Genomic DNA, 14,628 nt, shown 5'->3' on the forward strand with positions numbered 1-14,628 from the left:
GGGCGCGAAAGTCCGTGCCAAGTGCAAAGGGGCCCCGAGGATCTGCTGGTTGGGGGGGATTTGTGGGGAAGGAGGCTGCCTGGGGAATGACACTCTCCCCTCCACCACAGTCCAAGGTTATGCGTCTCAATGATCCCGCGGAAACGCTACGGGTCTAAGAACACGGATCAGGGTGTCTACCTGGGTCTCTCAAAGACACAGGTCCTGTCCCCTGCAACTGCTGGCACTAGCAGCAGCGACATCGCCCCTCTGCCCCCCCCAGTGGCCCTGGTCCCTCCCCTTCCCGACACCATGTCCTGCCGGGATCGGACCCAGGAGTTCCTGTCTGCCTGCAAGTCCCTGCAGAGCCGTCAGGTAAGGACCTGGAGTGGGAAAGGCAAGAGTGACTCATACTCAGACCTGGGAGAGGCGGTGCTCCAGCACCGATGGTTGAAGTAATTCTTGGGGGAGCCCGATGGAGAACTGGTCCAGCTTGGAGAGGGTGGTAGGATCTACCAAGCAACAGAGAAGAGGTGGGCTAGCTAATCTAGAGTTGTAAGGATCTAGGCTTTTTTTTTTTTTTTTTTAAATCAGGAATTTCCTGAGCGTAGGGTTGCTATTCTGGAAGGAATATCTCAGCGCAAGAGGTGGCTGCAAGTATATTTGGTTTGGATAAGGAACAGGTTCTCGAAAGAGCTTTTAGCTCAGAGACAAGCACTTTGAATTCTAGTTCCAGTATAATTTTACCACGTTTGCTCTGTGACAACACAGAAGTTAATCTAGTTGGATCTCAGGTTTTGTATCTGTAAAATGAAGGAAGGTTTCTAAGTAAGTAGTTTTAATCAAAACCACTTCGGAGTGCTTTTTTAAAAATTAGATTTGTCTTGGTCCAGACTTTCTGAATCCAAGTGGAACCTGAATAAATGTAATTTAAAATATTTTTACTGGTCAGCTCTTGTTAGCTTCTCTTCTGTACAATCTCCAAGAGTTTTACATTTATTCTTTCTGATTCCCGGATTGGAGGAATAGAATGGTAATACTAGTTACCATTTATTTAGTGCTTAGAATGGACCTGGTATTTGGCTAAAATAATTTACAACCCTTAGTTTTTTTAATCTTAGCAAGAACAAGAGATGTGTGGATTGTCTTCATTTTACAGAAGAGGAAGTAGAAATTCAGAATGGTTTAAGCAACTTGCCCCAAGCCCCCTATGTAGTAAGAGGTGGCACCTAGATTTGAACCCAGGTCTACCTGTATGGACCGTCTGGTGGAGGATGCCACTAGTGTTAGAGGGTGAGTTTAGTAGACACCTGAGGAACAGTGAAAGCTGGAAATGGGGAGGGAAAACTAAAGTTTTACCTCTTGACGTTGCTTTTCAGAATGGAATCCAGACAAACAAGCCAACTCTGCGTGCTGTCCGGCAGCGCAGTGAATTCACCCTCATGGCCAAGTGAGTTGACAGAAGTTATGTGGTGGGATGACCACTGTCTGAGGAGAGGTAGCCTTGCCTGTGGTGACCTTGGCCATGAGGACTGGGATTGGTTGTGCTGGTGCTAATGTGGGAAAGGCCCTCTCCTTCCCTTCCCGCAGTGTTCCCATTAATGCTCGTTTGCAGGCGCATTGGGAAAGACCTCAGCAACACATTTGCCAAGCTGGAGAAGCTGACAATCTGTGAGTGTTCTCGGGGCCTTTCAGAACTGGGGCAGTGCACCCGAGAGGGCGGAGGAACCATACTCCCTGAGCCTGGTCTTCAGCCTCACCTGTCGTGACTTCTTGTTTGTCTCTGCAGTGGCAAAGCGCAAGTCTCTCTTTGATGATAAAGCAGTGGAAATTGAGGAGCTAACTTATATTATCAAACAGGTGAGCGACTAGCGATCGGGAGAGCCCAGCATTTCAATTGGATCACTTCCATCATTTTCCCTTGCTCTAGGGTCCCAGAGAAATTTTCTAGAGCCAGCCCCAAACATCCCGCTCATCCAGTGTGTCAGTGATCATCTACTGTGTACAAAGCACCATGCTGGGCACTTGCCACACAAACATTACGAGGCAAGATACCTGACTTCAAGGGCTTATTGTCTAGAAGAGGTATCCAGCTCATAAACTCACACTTACAATGAATAGGAGGCAAATGGTACAGAAAAGATCTTATGAAAAGATGAATGAGATAGTCTGGGGACACTGGGAAAGATTTTATTGAGGATGTGACATCTGAGCTGGTTTCAAGGCTTGTGGAGAAGCAGTGGAAGAACGTGCCAGACAAAGGAAACAGTGTGTGCAGAAGCATGTCTCATAAAAGGGAAAGTTCAAGTTTTTGCTCAGATATCACCTGCTCAGGGAGGCCTACTGTCACCATGCTGTTTACTACCCCAGCAACCAACTCTGATCTCGCTTATCTTGCTCTATTTTCTTTTTTATAGCACTTGTTACATTCTAATGGTCTCTATAATTAACTTATGTTTATTGTTTGTTTTCTCCCACTTAAGTCATCTTCCCCCAAAAAAGAAAAAAAAAGTGCTAATGCCATAAGAGCAGAGATTTTTCTTTCTGTTTGTTCATGGATGTATCCCAAATGCCTGTAGCAGTGTCTGGCGTGTATTAGGTACTCAGTATTTGTTGATTGAATTGAGTGATTGGCAGCAAATGAGACTGAAAAGGTAGACTGGTAGCTGTCTGTGAAGATCCTCATGGGGGCTTGCTAAGGAGTGTGGAATCACTCTGAAGTGTGTGGGCTGCAAAGACGATTAGAACCTGGATTCCAATTCTGTCTGCAAGACCCTAGTATAGCAGTTCTAACAGTGTTATTTGTTTCTTTCCCGGAACAATGTAATAAGAATAAAATGAGAAATTGAATGACCATGGGGGAAAAAGGAACACCCTGGAGCATGAACGGTCAGAGAGGCTAGGGAGGAGGCTTGTGCAGTTCTCCAGTATGAAGATGATTATGGCAGAGGCCAAAGGGCAGACACATTCAGGAGATGCTGTGCTGAGTAGAAAAGAGAGGGTTCCGTTAATTACTGGGGCATTATCGCATAGGCATTTAAGAACCACTGACTGGATTTAGACAGACTTCAAATCCCAGGCTCACCAATTATGGTGTGACCTTGCGTAAGCTACCTAACTACTCTGAGCTTCAGTTCCCTTATAAATAAAAAGGGGATAATAACAGTACCCACCTCACAGGGTTGTTACAAGGATTTATTAGTTTATTTTTTCAATCACTCACATTATTGAGTGACTTTGGCTGCCTGGTTCTGGGGATTCAGCAGTGAACAAGACAAATGCGGTCCCTGCCCTTGGCAACTTCCTTGCTGAATGGGTGAACTAGACACTATACAAGCAAACAGAAAAGACAGTTTCAGGTAGCGGCACATCCTATTAAAGAAATGAGGTGAGTGAGTTCCTCAGGGTAGGGGCCTACTTTACATGGGGTGATCGAGGATGGTTTGGCTGAGGAAGGGACATAGAGACCTGAATGGTAAGGAGAAAGTTGGTCATCCAGAGATCTGACGGGGGCACATTCCAGAAGATGGGAATAGCAAAGGGAAAGGCCCCGAGGCCTGGGCAGCCTTGATGTGAAAGGCTGTGAAACAGGCCAGTGCGGCTGCAGCACAGCCAGTGAGGAGGAGGCCTGTGGGGGTGAGGCCAGAGGAGCGAGTGGGGCGGGGCCGCACAGCCCGTGTAAGCTAGGTGAGGAATTTGGATCGTGTACTAGATTTAGTGGGAAGCTCTTGGAAGATTTTGAAGCAGGGGAATGACATGCACTATTTTTGGTTTAGAAGGTCACTCTGGCGGTTGTGTGGAAAGTGGATTGTAGGGGGCAAATTCTAAAAGGAAGATCACTTAGGAGGCTCTGGGCAATTTTTAGAGAGAGGACAGTTTGGACTAGGGTAGCTTTGTTAGAGAAGGAGATGAGTGGACACATTCAGAGTATATGTTGGAATCAGCTGGGTTCTTTGTGGGTTCCGTGTGGATTAAGGGAAGAGAGAGGAATTGAGGATGATTTCTTAAGGTTTTCGTCTGAGCACCTGGTGAGCGGTGGTACCATTTACCAAAGTGGCAAAGAAGGAAGGGGGAATAACTGGGGGGGAAATTAAGAGTTGTTTTCTATGTTAAGTTAAGAGAAAGTCATAAGCTGCTTAGCAGGTTGCATGGCGCACAGTAATCAAACCCGAGACTGCTGTTCTGTTCACAAAGTGCTGAGTATGTAGTAAACGCTCAGTGCAGGTTACGGTTGTGCTGTGGCATATAGGTTGGGTTAAGGAAATGTCAGTATGTGACTTAGAAGCTTCTAGCTTGGGCAACTAAGTGGGGAGTAGTGCCATTTTCTAAGTTCCGGGGGGAGGAGATTTTATGGGGGAAAAACCTGGAATGCAGTTTTGGACACATGGCTGTGAGCAGGCTCCATTAACTCTGAAGGGACAGAGCAGTCAGCAGCAGAAATCGTCCAGGGGTCTCGAGAGAATCTTTGGGGCTAGGATACTAATTGGAGGAATACTAACTGGGGGTACTGTTGGAGGGACTCTAGAAGTTGCCTAATCTAGTTTTTTGGGTTTTTTTTTTTAACTTTTATTTATTTATTTACATTTTGGCTGCGTTGGGTCTTTGTTGCTGCCCACGGGCTTTCTCTAGTTGCGGCGAGCGGGGGCTACTCTTCGTTGCAGCGCATGGCTTCTCATTGCAGTGGCTTCTCTTGTTGTAGAGCACGGGCTCTAGGAGCGCAGGCTTCAGTAGTTGTGGCTCGTGGGCTCAGTAATTGTGGCTCGCAGGCTCTAGAGTGCAGGCTCAGTAGTTGAGGCACACGGGCTTAGTTGCTCCGCGGCATGTGGGTTCTTCCAGACCAGGGCTCAAACCTCATCCCCTGCATTGGCAGGTGGATTCTTAACCAGTGTACCGCCAGGGAAGCCCCTAATCTAGTTTTTTTCTTAGCCTGTATCTTGAGCTCACTACTTTTGACCTCTTCCCTCTCCCCCTCCTCTTCTTCCTCTGGTCTTTCCCTGGACTTCGCTGTCCTGGGGCGGCAAGCTTTCTCTGCCACTCCCAGCCGCCTCCTTCATCTCCCTTGTCTCGCGAGGCCCTTGGCAGGCAGGATTGGGAAGCAGATAATCCATTGGCCTGGTGTAGAAAGCCTGGCTGTGCTACTAATTCATCGTGTATAACGTTAGACAAGTCACATCTTTCACTCTTTTGCGATAGTAATTTTTAAAAGGAATTCTGTATATAAAAACCATTTCGTTGATGCTTCTGGGAAGCCATGGTGCCTTTGACTCTTCCTGTCTCCTGAGTACAGCACAGATGCTTTGTTGCTCAGCATGCTCTGGGTCTGAGATTTTGGCCTTTTGAAGGGTTCTATGGCCATGAGCGTGGCCTCACAGTGGGGGTAGGACAGCAGGGTGGAGGGAGTAAACACCTCAGGTCTTCATGAATGGACGGAGCCATATTTCACTTCTTTCTGGCTCTACCCCGCAGGCACTGAGCCTGAGCAAACTACAGAGCTTGGACTATCCCAGCAGGCCCTTCTGGTCTGTCCGAGATACCATCACCCCTGCTAGTAATGTCCACCCTGCCGTCCCTGCCAGAGATGTCCATGTGGGAGAGGTGCTGGCTGAGGACCCCATGGTTGATACTCAGTTTTTCTGTTGGCTCTTTCACCAGGACATCAACAGCCTTAACAAACAAATCGCCCAGCTTCAAGATTTCGTGAGAGCCAAGGGCAGCCAGAGCGGCCGGCACCTGCAAACCCATTCCAACACCATCGTGGTCTCCCTGCAGGTGGGACCCGGGGGAGGGAGAGGCAGAAGGGAGGAAGGCGTCTTCTCTGGTTGACCCTCTCTCCTTTTCTTTCAGTCAAAACTGGCCTCCATGTCCAATGACTTCAAATCAGTTTTAGAAGTGAGGACAGAGGTGAGAAGAATCTGTGTAGGAGGGATAGGAATCAGGGGTGAGGGCCCCAGAGGGAAGTGGGAAGGGGACAAGTGGAAGGGCAAGGGCAACAGGGTCACGGGCACCTGGAGGAATCTCTTTAATGTGCCCGCTTTCCAGCGGCCTCAGGACCTTTGCATTTCTTCCCCAACCCTAGAACCTGAAGCAGCAGAGGAGCCGGCGGGAGCAGTTCTCCCGGGCACCCGTGTCAGCCCTGCCCCTTGCCCCCAACCACCTAGGTAAGTCACAGGCAATACAGGGAGCCCTGAGGGATAAGGCTTAGTTACTCCAGTTCTGGTATCTTCCAAAGGCAGGGGTTGGGTAGGAGAATGGAGGGCCAAGGAGGTTGCTAGGCTTTGTCTCTTAGAGGTCAGACCTGATTGCTGGGATTTATGAGCCACGCCTAGTCTCCAGCATTCTCAGTGTTGGGGGTGAATTCAATCATGTTCAGAAGAATGACAGTTTCTAATTTTTTTTGCACTTACTCGTTGTATTCCCATTCTGTCATTTAATTTTCACAACCACCTTTTGAGAAAGCAACTATTGTTATCCCCCATTTTACAGGTGAGGAAACTGAGGCTCAGAGAGGTTAAATGACTTGTCCAGGGTCACAAGGCTAGTAAGTGCCAGAGCTGGGATTCAAATCCAGAGCATGTGGGCTTTGAACCTTTTAACCACTAAGAAGTGCCATGTCGTCTTTCTTCCCCCAGGGGGCGGTGCTGTGGTTTTGGGGGCGGAGTCTCGAGCCTCTGGGGACGTGGCCATTGACATGATGGACTCTAGGACCAGCCAGCAGCTGCAGCTCATTGATGAGCAGGTATCAACGCTCTGAGCTTGGGAGGAGTTGCTCCTCTGTTTTCCTCTGTGGTCACAAGCAAGTGTTTGGAATGTGCCATGGGTGGAATGGCAAAGTGGAGGGTCCTAAAGAGGCAGGCCCTCCCCTGCAGAAGCTCCCAGTGCTCATGTATGCTGTCTCTCCTCTGAAGGATTCCTACATCCAGAGCCGGGCAGACACCATGCAGAATATTGAGTCCACAATTGTTGAGCTGGGCTCCATCTTCCAGCAGTTGGCACACATGGTTAAGGAACAGGAAGAAACCATTCAGAGGTGAGATTCTTTCTCTCCTTAACTTCAAAAACAGGAGCCTTCTCTTCCCCGTGGATTGGCATCCTAAAGGTCCCCAGGGACAGCTTGATGCCCTTTGGAAGAGAAGAGTGAATCCTGTCCACCCACAGGGTCAAGTTCACCTGCCTCCATCCACTCAACAAGTGTTAATTGAGCACCTGTTCCTTGTCAAGCACTGTCCTAGGTGCTGGGGATACGGTGATCAACAGCACAGTTAAGTCTGTTTTGTGGAGCTTACTTTGTAGTATGGAATTTAATAGTGTGGGTGAGGATAGCTGTTAAAAAGAATTGAGAAGAAATTTTCAGGTACTGATAAGGGCTATACTGAGAATTAAAGTAGGATGAGGTGTTCGGAAAGTGATGGAGGAGGTATATCAGATTGGGTGGCAGGGAAGGCTGCTCTGAAGACTTGATATTTAAACAGAGACATGAACTACAAGAAGGATCCAACCATGCAAAGAAGAGGGATCCAACCATGCAAAGGAGAGGGTAAGAGTTGTCTAGGCAGTGTGGATAGCTAGAGCAAAGGCCCTACGATGGGACAGTCTTGCTGTATTAAAGAATCAAGGGACTTCCTTGGTGGCACAGTGGTTAAGAATCCGCCTGCCAATGCAGGGGACATGGGTTCGATCCCTGGTCCAGGAAGATCCCACAGGCCACGGAGCAACTAAGCATGTGCACCACAACTACTGAGCCTGCGCTCTAGAGCCGCGAGCCACAACTACTGAGGCCACGTGCCACAGCTACTGAAGCCTGCGCACCTAAAGCCCAAGCTCCACAACAAGAGAAACCACTGCAATGAGAGTCCTGCGCACTGCAATGAAGAATAGCCCCCGCTCGATGCAACTAGAGAAAGCCCGCGTGCAGCAAGGAAGACCCAACGCAACCAAATAAATTATTTTTTTTTTAAATTAAAAGAAAAAAGAATCAAGAAGGCCAGTGTAGCTGGAAAGCAATGAACAGGAAGAGACAGGTACAAGATAAGACTGGAGGGAGGTAGGCAGAGCCCACGCACGGGAAGGCCTCTCTGCTCTCCTGGTGCCCCCTGCTACTGCACGAGGCATTTTATCTGCTCCTCTTTGGCACTTAGCGTTCATTCAGTCAGTTATGGAGATACAGTCGAGGATGAAAGAGACAAAGAACCCTCCCCTTGGGGAATATACATTGTAGTAGGGGAAACATAAGTTAAAATATACAAAATAAGTAAATGGTCCAGTATATATTTTTGCCCAGTGATAAATCCATAAATTAGAGTAGGGTAAACTAATCAGGAGTTCTAGGTTTGGAGGAGCAAGTTGTAATTTTAAATAGGATGGTTATTAAGAGAGGCCCTATTAAGAAGATGGCGTCTATCCAAGAAGAGGGAAGGTAAGGGAGTTTGCCATGTGGATATATGGAGAAGAGTACCAGGCAGAGGGAAGAACCAGTGTAAAGGCCTTCAGGCAAGAATATGTCTGATGAGTTAAAGGACAGCAAAGAAGCCACTGCATCTGGGGACAGGTGAGAAGGAGAGTAGTACCAGGTGAGGTTAGAGGGGAAATGGGAGACCAGATCATGTGGGGCCTTTTAAAGCCAGTGTGAGGATTTAGCATTTACTCTGAGTGACATGGGGAGCCACTGCAGGGTTTTGATGAACGGTTGTACTATCTGACTTCTGTTTTATTTATTTATTTTTTGGGCCGCACTGCGTAGCTTGTGGGATCTTAGTTCCTTGACCAGGGATTGAACCAAGCCACCGCAGTGAAAGCGCCAAGTCCTAACCACTGAACCGCTAGGGGATTCCCTCTGACTTCTATTTTAAAAGAATCATTTGGTTGCTGTAGTCAGAACAGATTGTAAGGACCTAGGATAGAAGCAGGGAGATGGATGCAGAGGCCTTTTCAGTAATCTAGGCAAGAGGTGATGGTTGCTGGGACCAAGGTGGTATGAGTCGTAGTTGCACTCTGGATGTATTTTGGAGGTAGAACCAATAGGATCAATTGCTTGATGAACTGAATGCAGGGCATGAGAGAAAAAGAGGAGTTTACGATAACTCCAGGCTTTTGATGTGAGCAATCAAAGGGATTCATGCTCTTCACTTGAAATAGGGCTGGTTACTCGGGGTAGAGTAGATTTGGGGCAAAATAAGTTGTGTTGGACACGTCCAACGAGGTGGACAGTTGTTTGTTTGTTAGACATCTGGGTGGAGATAGTGAACAGGCCTATAGATATAAGGAGTTGAGGAGACAGGTCTGGGCCAAGAGTGGGCAGCATTGGACTTTGAAACTAGGCCAAGTGAGTTCTAAGAAAGAGGAGGATCAAGCACTGAGTCCCAGGGCTATTTCTGGACTCAATTCTTAGTTCTGAGGGAGGGCACTGAACAGGAGCACAGTTTGTGAGGTAGGAAGAAAAATAAATGAATGTGGTGTCCTAGGAGCCAGGAGAAGAAAATGATTCAGGGAAAGAATAATCAGCTGTGACAAATTTTGCTTATAGGCCAAGCAAGATGAGAGCTGAGAATTTAATTGGAGTATTTAGTTCATTAATAGTTAATAATTTTTGCTAAGGTTGGATTTAGGCCTACCATTTTACTATTTTTTTTTCCTGTTTTTCCCTTCTGTTTTTTGTTCCTCTCTTCCTTCTTTCCTATCTTTTGAACAGTTGAAAAAAAATTTTTAATTCCATTTAAATTTGTCTGTTGGTATTTTAGCTATATGTAATTGCTTTTTTTATCCAGTGGTTGCTCTAGGGATTACAGTATGCATCATTAACTTTTCACAGTCAGATGCATATAAAATGTGAGAAGTTTGCAACCTTCTCCTCCATCTTTTATGTTATAGTTGTCATATTTGTTACATCTACATACTTTATAAACTCCATAATATAATAGTATAATTTTTATCTTACAGAAATAAAGAGGAAAAAATAGTCTTTTATACTTACTCATATATTTACTGTTTCCAGTGCTCTTCATTTCTTCCCGAATATCCAGTTTCCATCACTTCCCTTTAACCTGGAGAATTTTCCTTAGTACTTTTTGTAGTGCAGTTCTGCTGATGACAAATACTTTTACTTTCTTTTTTTTAATAAATTTATTTATTCACTTATTTAATTTTTGGCTGCATTGGGTCTTCACTGCTGCACACAGGTTTTCTCTAGTTGCTGAGAGCAGGGGCTACTCTTTGTTGCAGTGCACGGGCTTCTCTATGCAGTGGCTTCTCTTGTTGTAGAGCACAGGCTCTAGGCATGCGGGCTTCAGTAGTTGTGGCACATGGGCTTCATAAGTTGTGGCTTGCAGGCTCTAGAGTGCAGGCTCAGTAGTTGTGGTGCATGGGCTTAGTTGCTCTGCAGCGTGTGGGATCTTCCTGGACCAGGGCTCAAACCCATGTGCCCTGCATTGGCAGGCGGATTCTTTACCACTGCGCCACCTGGGAAACCCACTTTTACTTTTCTTTTTTTAAAATAAGTTTATTTATTTATTTTTGGCTCGCTGGGTCTTCGTTGCTGTGCGGGCTTTCTCTAGTTGCAGCGAGCAGGGGTTGCTCTTCGCTGTGGTGGCTTCTCACTGTGGTGGCTTCTGTTGTTGCAGAGCATGGACTCTAGGCACGTGGGCTTCAGTAGTTGTGGCTCATGGACTCTAGAGTGCAGGCTCAGTAGTTGTGGCGCACAGGCTTAGTTGCTCTGCAGCGTGTGGGATCTTCCTGGACCAGGGCTCAAACCCATGTCCCCTGTGTTGGCAGGTGGATTCTTAACCACTGTGCCACCAGGGGAGTCCCTGGCTGCTTTTTAATACTTTTTTTTCTTATATTTGGATTTTCACAGTTGTTGGTTTATGTACTTAGATGTGGTTTTCTTTGAATTTATTTATTTATTTATTTACTTATTTGGGGCTGTGTTGGGTCTTCGTTGCTGTGTGTAGGCTTTCTCTAGTTGTGGTGAGTGCAGGCTACTCTTCATTGCAGTGTGCAGGCTTCTCATTGTCGTGGCTTCTCTTGTTGTGGAGCAGGGGCTCTATGAGCACAGGCTTTAGTAGTTGTGGCTTGAGGGCTTTAGAGCCCAGGCTCAGTAGTCATGGCACACGGGCTTAGTTGCTCCGCGGAATGTAGGATCTTCCCGGACCAGGGCTCGAACCCGTGTCCCCTGCTTGACAGGCGTATTCTTGACCACTGCGCCACCAGGGAAGCCCCTTCTTTGAATTTATGCTGCTTGGGGTTCTCTGAGCTTCTTGAATCTGTAAATTTATGTCTTTCATGAAGTTTAGGGAATATTTGACCATTATTTCTTCAAGATTTTTTTCTGCCTCTTTTTCTTTCTGTTTTCTTCTTTTAGGAATATATATGTATACGTATATATAATCAACTATAGGAATTCCCTGGTGGTCCAGTGGTTAGGACTCAGCACTTTCACTGCCAAGGGCCTGGGTTTGATCTCTCGTTGGAGAACTAAAATCCCGCAAGCCATGTGGCACAGCCAAAAAAAAATCAACTATAACTGTATATTTATTTTGTTGAGATGTATGTATATCTCAACAAATTACATCTCATTAGGAGGCATTTAATGTCAGATTGACCCTATATTATCTAGAACAAGTTTGATCACTTGATTAAGGGGGTAACAGATAATCTCTCCTTTCATTTATTTATTTATTTTATTATTTTTAAATCTCTCCCTTTTTTTTTTTTACGGTATGCGGGGCTCTCACTGTTGTGCCCTCTCCCGTTGCGGAGCACAGGCTCCAGACGCGCAGGCTCAGCGGCCATGGCTCACGGGCCCAGCCGCTCTGCGGCATGTGGGATCTTCCTGGACCAGGGCACGAACCCGTGTTCCCTGCATCGGCAGGCGGACTCTCAACCACTGCGCCACCAGGGAAGCCCTAATCTCTCCTTTTAAAAGTACATTTTCTTCTTTGCAGTCAGCAAGTGATTTATGGGATACCCTGTTCCCAAAAAACCTTTAACCTAATGTTTCTAGTAGCCAGTTATGATGCTTGTCTGGTCTGAATTAATTAATCTAATTTGGGTGTGTTTTTTCTGTAAAGAAGAGCTTTCCTTTATTAACTGCATGAGCTGAAGTTCATCTGAATCAGGCTGGATAAATCTTAATTATTTTCCTGTATTTCCAGAGTAAATAGTTACGGAGTAGGTGCCATAGTAGTGACCAAGGAGGTTTTTTGTTTTGTTTTAATTCTTCCTTGTTTTTGATTATCATTACGGGCTTAAGGTTTTTATTTATGTTTTATATTACAATTAGTTAGGATAATGATTATTTTCATAGTTCAGATTGTTCCCAGTTTGTCCAGTGGAAGACAAGAGGTTTTTGTTTTGTTTTTTTAAAGAATGGGAGAAAATAAAAGTATGTTTGTATTCTTTTTTTTTTAAATAAATTTATTTATTTTATTTATTTTTGGCTGCATTGGGTCTTCGTTGCTGTGCACGGGCTTTCTTTAGTTGCGGTGAGCGGAGGCTACTCTTTGTTGTGATGTGCAGGCTTCTCATTGTGGTGGCTTCTTGTTGCGGAGCATGGGCTCTAGGCGCATGGGCTTCGGTAGTTGTGATACGCGGCTCAGTAGCTGTGGTTCACAGGCTGTAGAGCACCGGCTCAGTAGTTGTGGTGCACGGGCTTAGTTGTTCCACGGCACGTGGAATCTTCCCAGACCAGGGATTGAACCCGTGTCCCCAGCATTGGCAGGCAGATTCTTAACCACTGTGCCACCAGGGAAGCCCCATGTGTTTGTATTCTAATGGGAATGATCCAGCAGAGAAATAAAAATTGACAATATAGCAGGCAGGGGGAAGAATCTTAAAGTTATGTCCTTGAGATGGTGACAGGAAGTGGGATCCAGTGGATAAGTATAGGACTTGGCTTTGAGACGAGCTGGTGAGAGCTGGGAAAGCAGATGCTGGGGGGAGGGACCAAGATAGCTGAACTCATGGCACTGTGTAAATGCCTGGGACTCAACACCTAGTAGTTGAATAAGTAAACAAACATCCTTTTAACCATTGGTTGCCAAGCCTGGATGTTCATAGGAACCCCCTATAGAGCTTATAAAAAATGAAGATCTTGCCAACCAATGGCTGGCAGCCACTGCACAAGGCAGAGCCTGGCAACTAACCAGACCAGGTGCCAGCCACGCCTGCTGGGCCACCTATGCCTAGTCAGTCCCACCACAGCAGAAGGGCCCACACAATATGGGGCAGCCCTAGAGCATATAGCTGTGGTGACCAGAGGGAAGTGAACTGCTGGGATGCATAGGACATCTCCTATGAAAGGCCGTTTCTCTAAGGTCAGGAAACATAACGAACCTACCAGGTACATAAAAATAAAAACAGCAAATTGGGCAAAATGAAGCAACAGAGGAGCATGTTCCAATCAAAGGAACAAGTTAAGACCCCAGAAGAAAAACTAAGTGAAGTGGAGATAGGCAAACTACGTGATAAAGAGTTCAAGGTAATGATCATAAAGATGATCAAGGAACTTGGGAGAAGAATGGATGAACATAGTGAGAAGCTTAACAGAGAGTTAGAAGATGTAAAGAAGAACCAAACGGATGAATATAACTGAAATGAAAAATACACTAGAAAGAATCAACAGTAGATTAAATGATACAGAGGAATGGATCAGTGAGTTGGAAAATTAGAGTAGTGGAAAGCACTGAAACTGAAAAAAAAAAAAGTGAGCGGTTTAAGAGACCTCTGGGACATCTAGTGTACTAACATCTGCATTATAAGGGTCCCAGAGGGGAAAGGAGAAAGAGACAGGGAACGTATCGGGAGACATAATATTATAGCTGAAAACTTCCCTGACCTGGGAAAGAAAACAGACATCCAGGTCCGGGACACCTAGAGAGTCCCGAACAGCATCAACCTGAAGAGGACCACACAAAGACACACTGTAATTAAAATAGCAAAAATTAAAGACAGGGAGTATTAAAAGCAGCAAGGAAAAATTAAGTTATGTACAAGAGAACTCCCATAAGGCTATCAGTTGACTCTTCCAGCAGAAACTCTGCAGTCCAGAAGGGAGTGACATGATATATTTAAAGTGATGAAAAGGAAAAACCTACGGCAAGAACACCCTACCTGCCAAGGTTTTCATTCAGAGTTGATGAGGGAATCAAAAATTTTACAGAAAAGCAGAAGCTAAAAGAGTTCAGCACCACCAAACCAGCTTTAGAAGGAATGTTAAAGGGACTTCCCTAAGTAAAAAAGAAAAGGCCACAACTAGAAACATGAAAATTACGAAAGGAAAAAGCTCATTGGTAAAATTAAATATACAGTAAAAGTAGTAAACTAACCATTTACAAAACTAGTAGGAAAATTAAAAGACAAAGAGTAGGACTTCCCTGGTGGCGCAGTGGTTGAGAGTCCGCCTGCCGATGCAGGGGACACGGGTTCGTGCCCCGGACTGGGAGGATCCCACATGCCGCGGAGCAGCTGGGCCCATGAGCCATGGCCGCTGGGCCTGCGCATCCGAGGCCTGTGCTCCGCAATGGGAGGGGCCGCAGCAGTGAGAGGCCTGTGAACCACAAAAAAAAAAAAAAGAGTAAAATCACCCATATCTACAATAAGTAAGTGAGGGGTACACAAAACAAAAAGTTGTAAAATATGATGTCAAAAACTAACTGT

The 14,628-nt window shown here is 45.9% G+C and overlaps 1 protein-coding gene across 3 annotated transcripts in view; it reads left to right on the forward strand.

Annotated features, from left to right (window-relative positions):
• The window catches only part of STX5 (syntaxin 5), a 28,531-nt gene that overhangs the window by 718 nt on the left and 13,185 nt on the right, over window positions 1-14,628 (forward strand). Inside the window, exons 2-10 of one of the 3 annotated variants that reach the window (XM_060158890.1) lie at window positions 111-354; window positions 1,359-1,429; window positions 1,595-1,650; window positions 1,769-1,839; window positions 5,632-5,748; window positions 5,824-5,880; window positions 6,056-6,137; window positions 6,609-6,715; window positions 6,885-7,006. In XM_060158890.1, coding sequence (XP_060014873.1) covers window positions 130-354; window positions 1,359-1,429; window positions 1,595-1,650; window positions 1,769-1,839; window positions 5,632-5,748; window positions 5,824-5,880; window positions 6,056-6,137; window positions 6,609-6,715; window positions 6,885-7,006 — 908 coding nt within the window. In that variant the 5' untranslated portion in view covers window positions 111-129. The remainder of the gene's footprint in view (window positions 1-110; window positions 355-1,358; window positions 1,430-1,594; window positions 1,651-1,768; window positions 1,840-5,631; window positions 5,749-5,823; window positions 5,881-6,055; window positions 6,138-6,608; window positions 6,716-6,884; window positions 7,007-14,628) is intronic. The other 2 variants (XM_060158892.1, XM_060158891.1) reach the window with 2 other exon arrangements.

This window comes from Lagenorhynchus albirostris, chromosome 9 (assembly GCF_949774975.1).
Source record: "Lagenorhynchus albirostris chromosome 9, mLagAlb1.1, whole genome shotgun sequence".
Lineage (NCBI taxonomy): Eukaryota > Metazoa > Chordata > Mammalia > Artiodactyla > Delphinidae > Lagenorhynchus > Lagenorhynchus albirostris.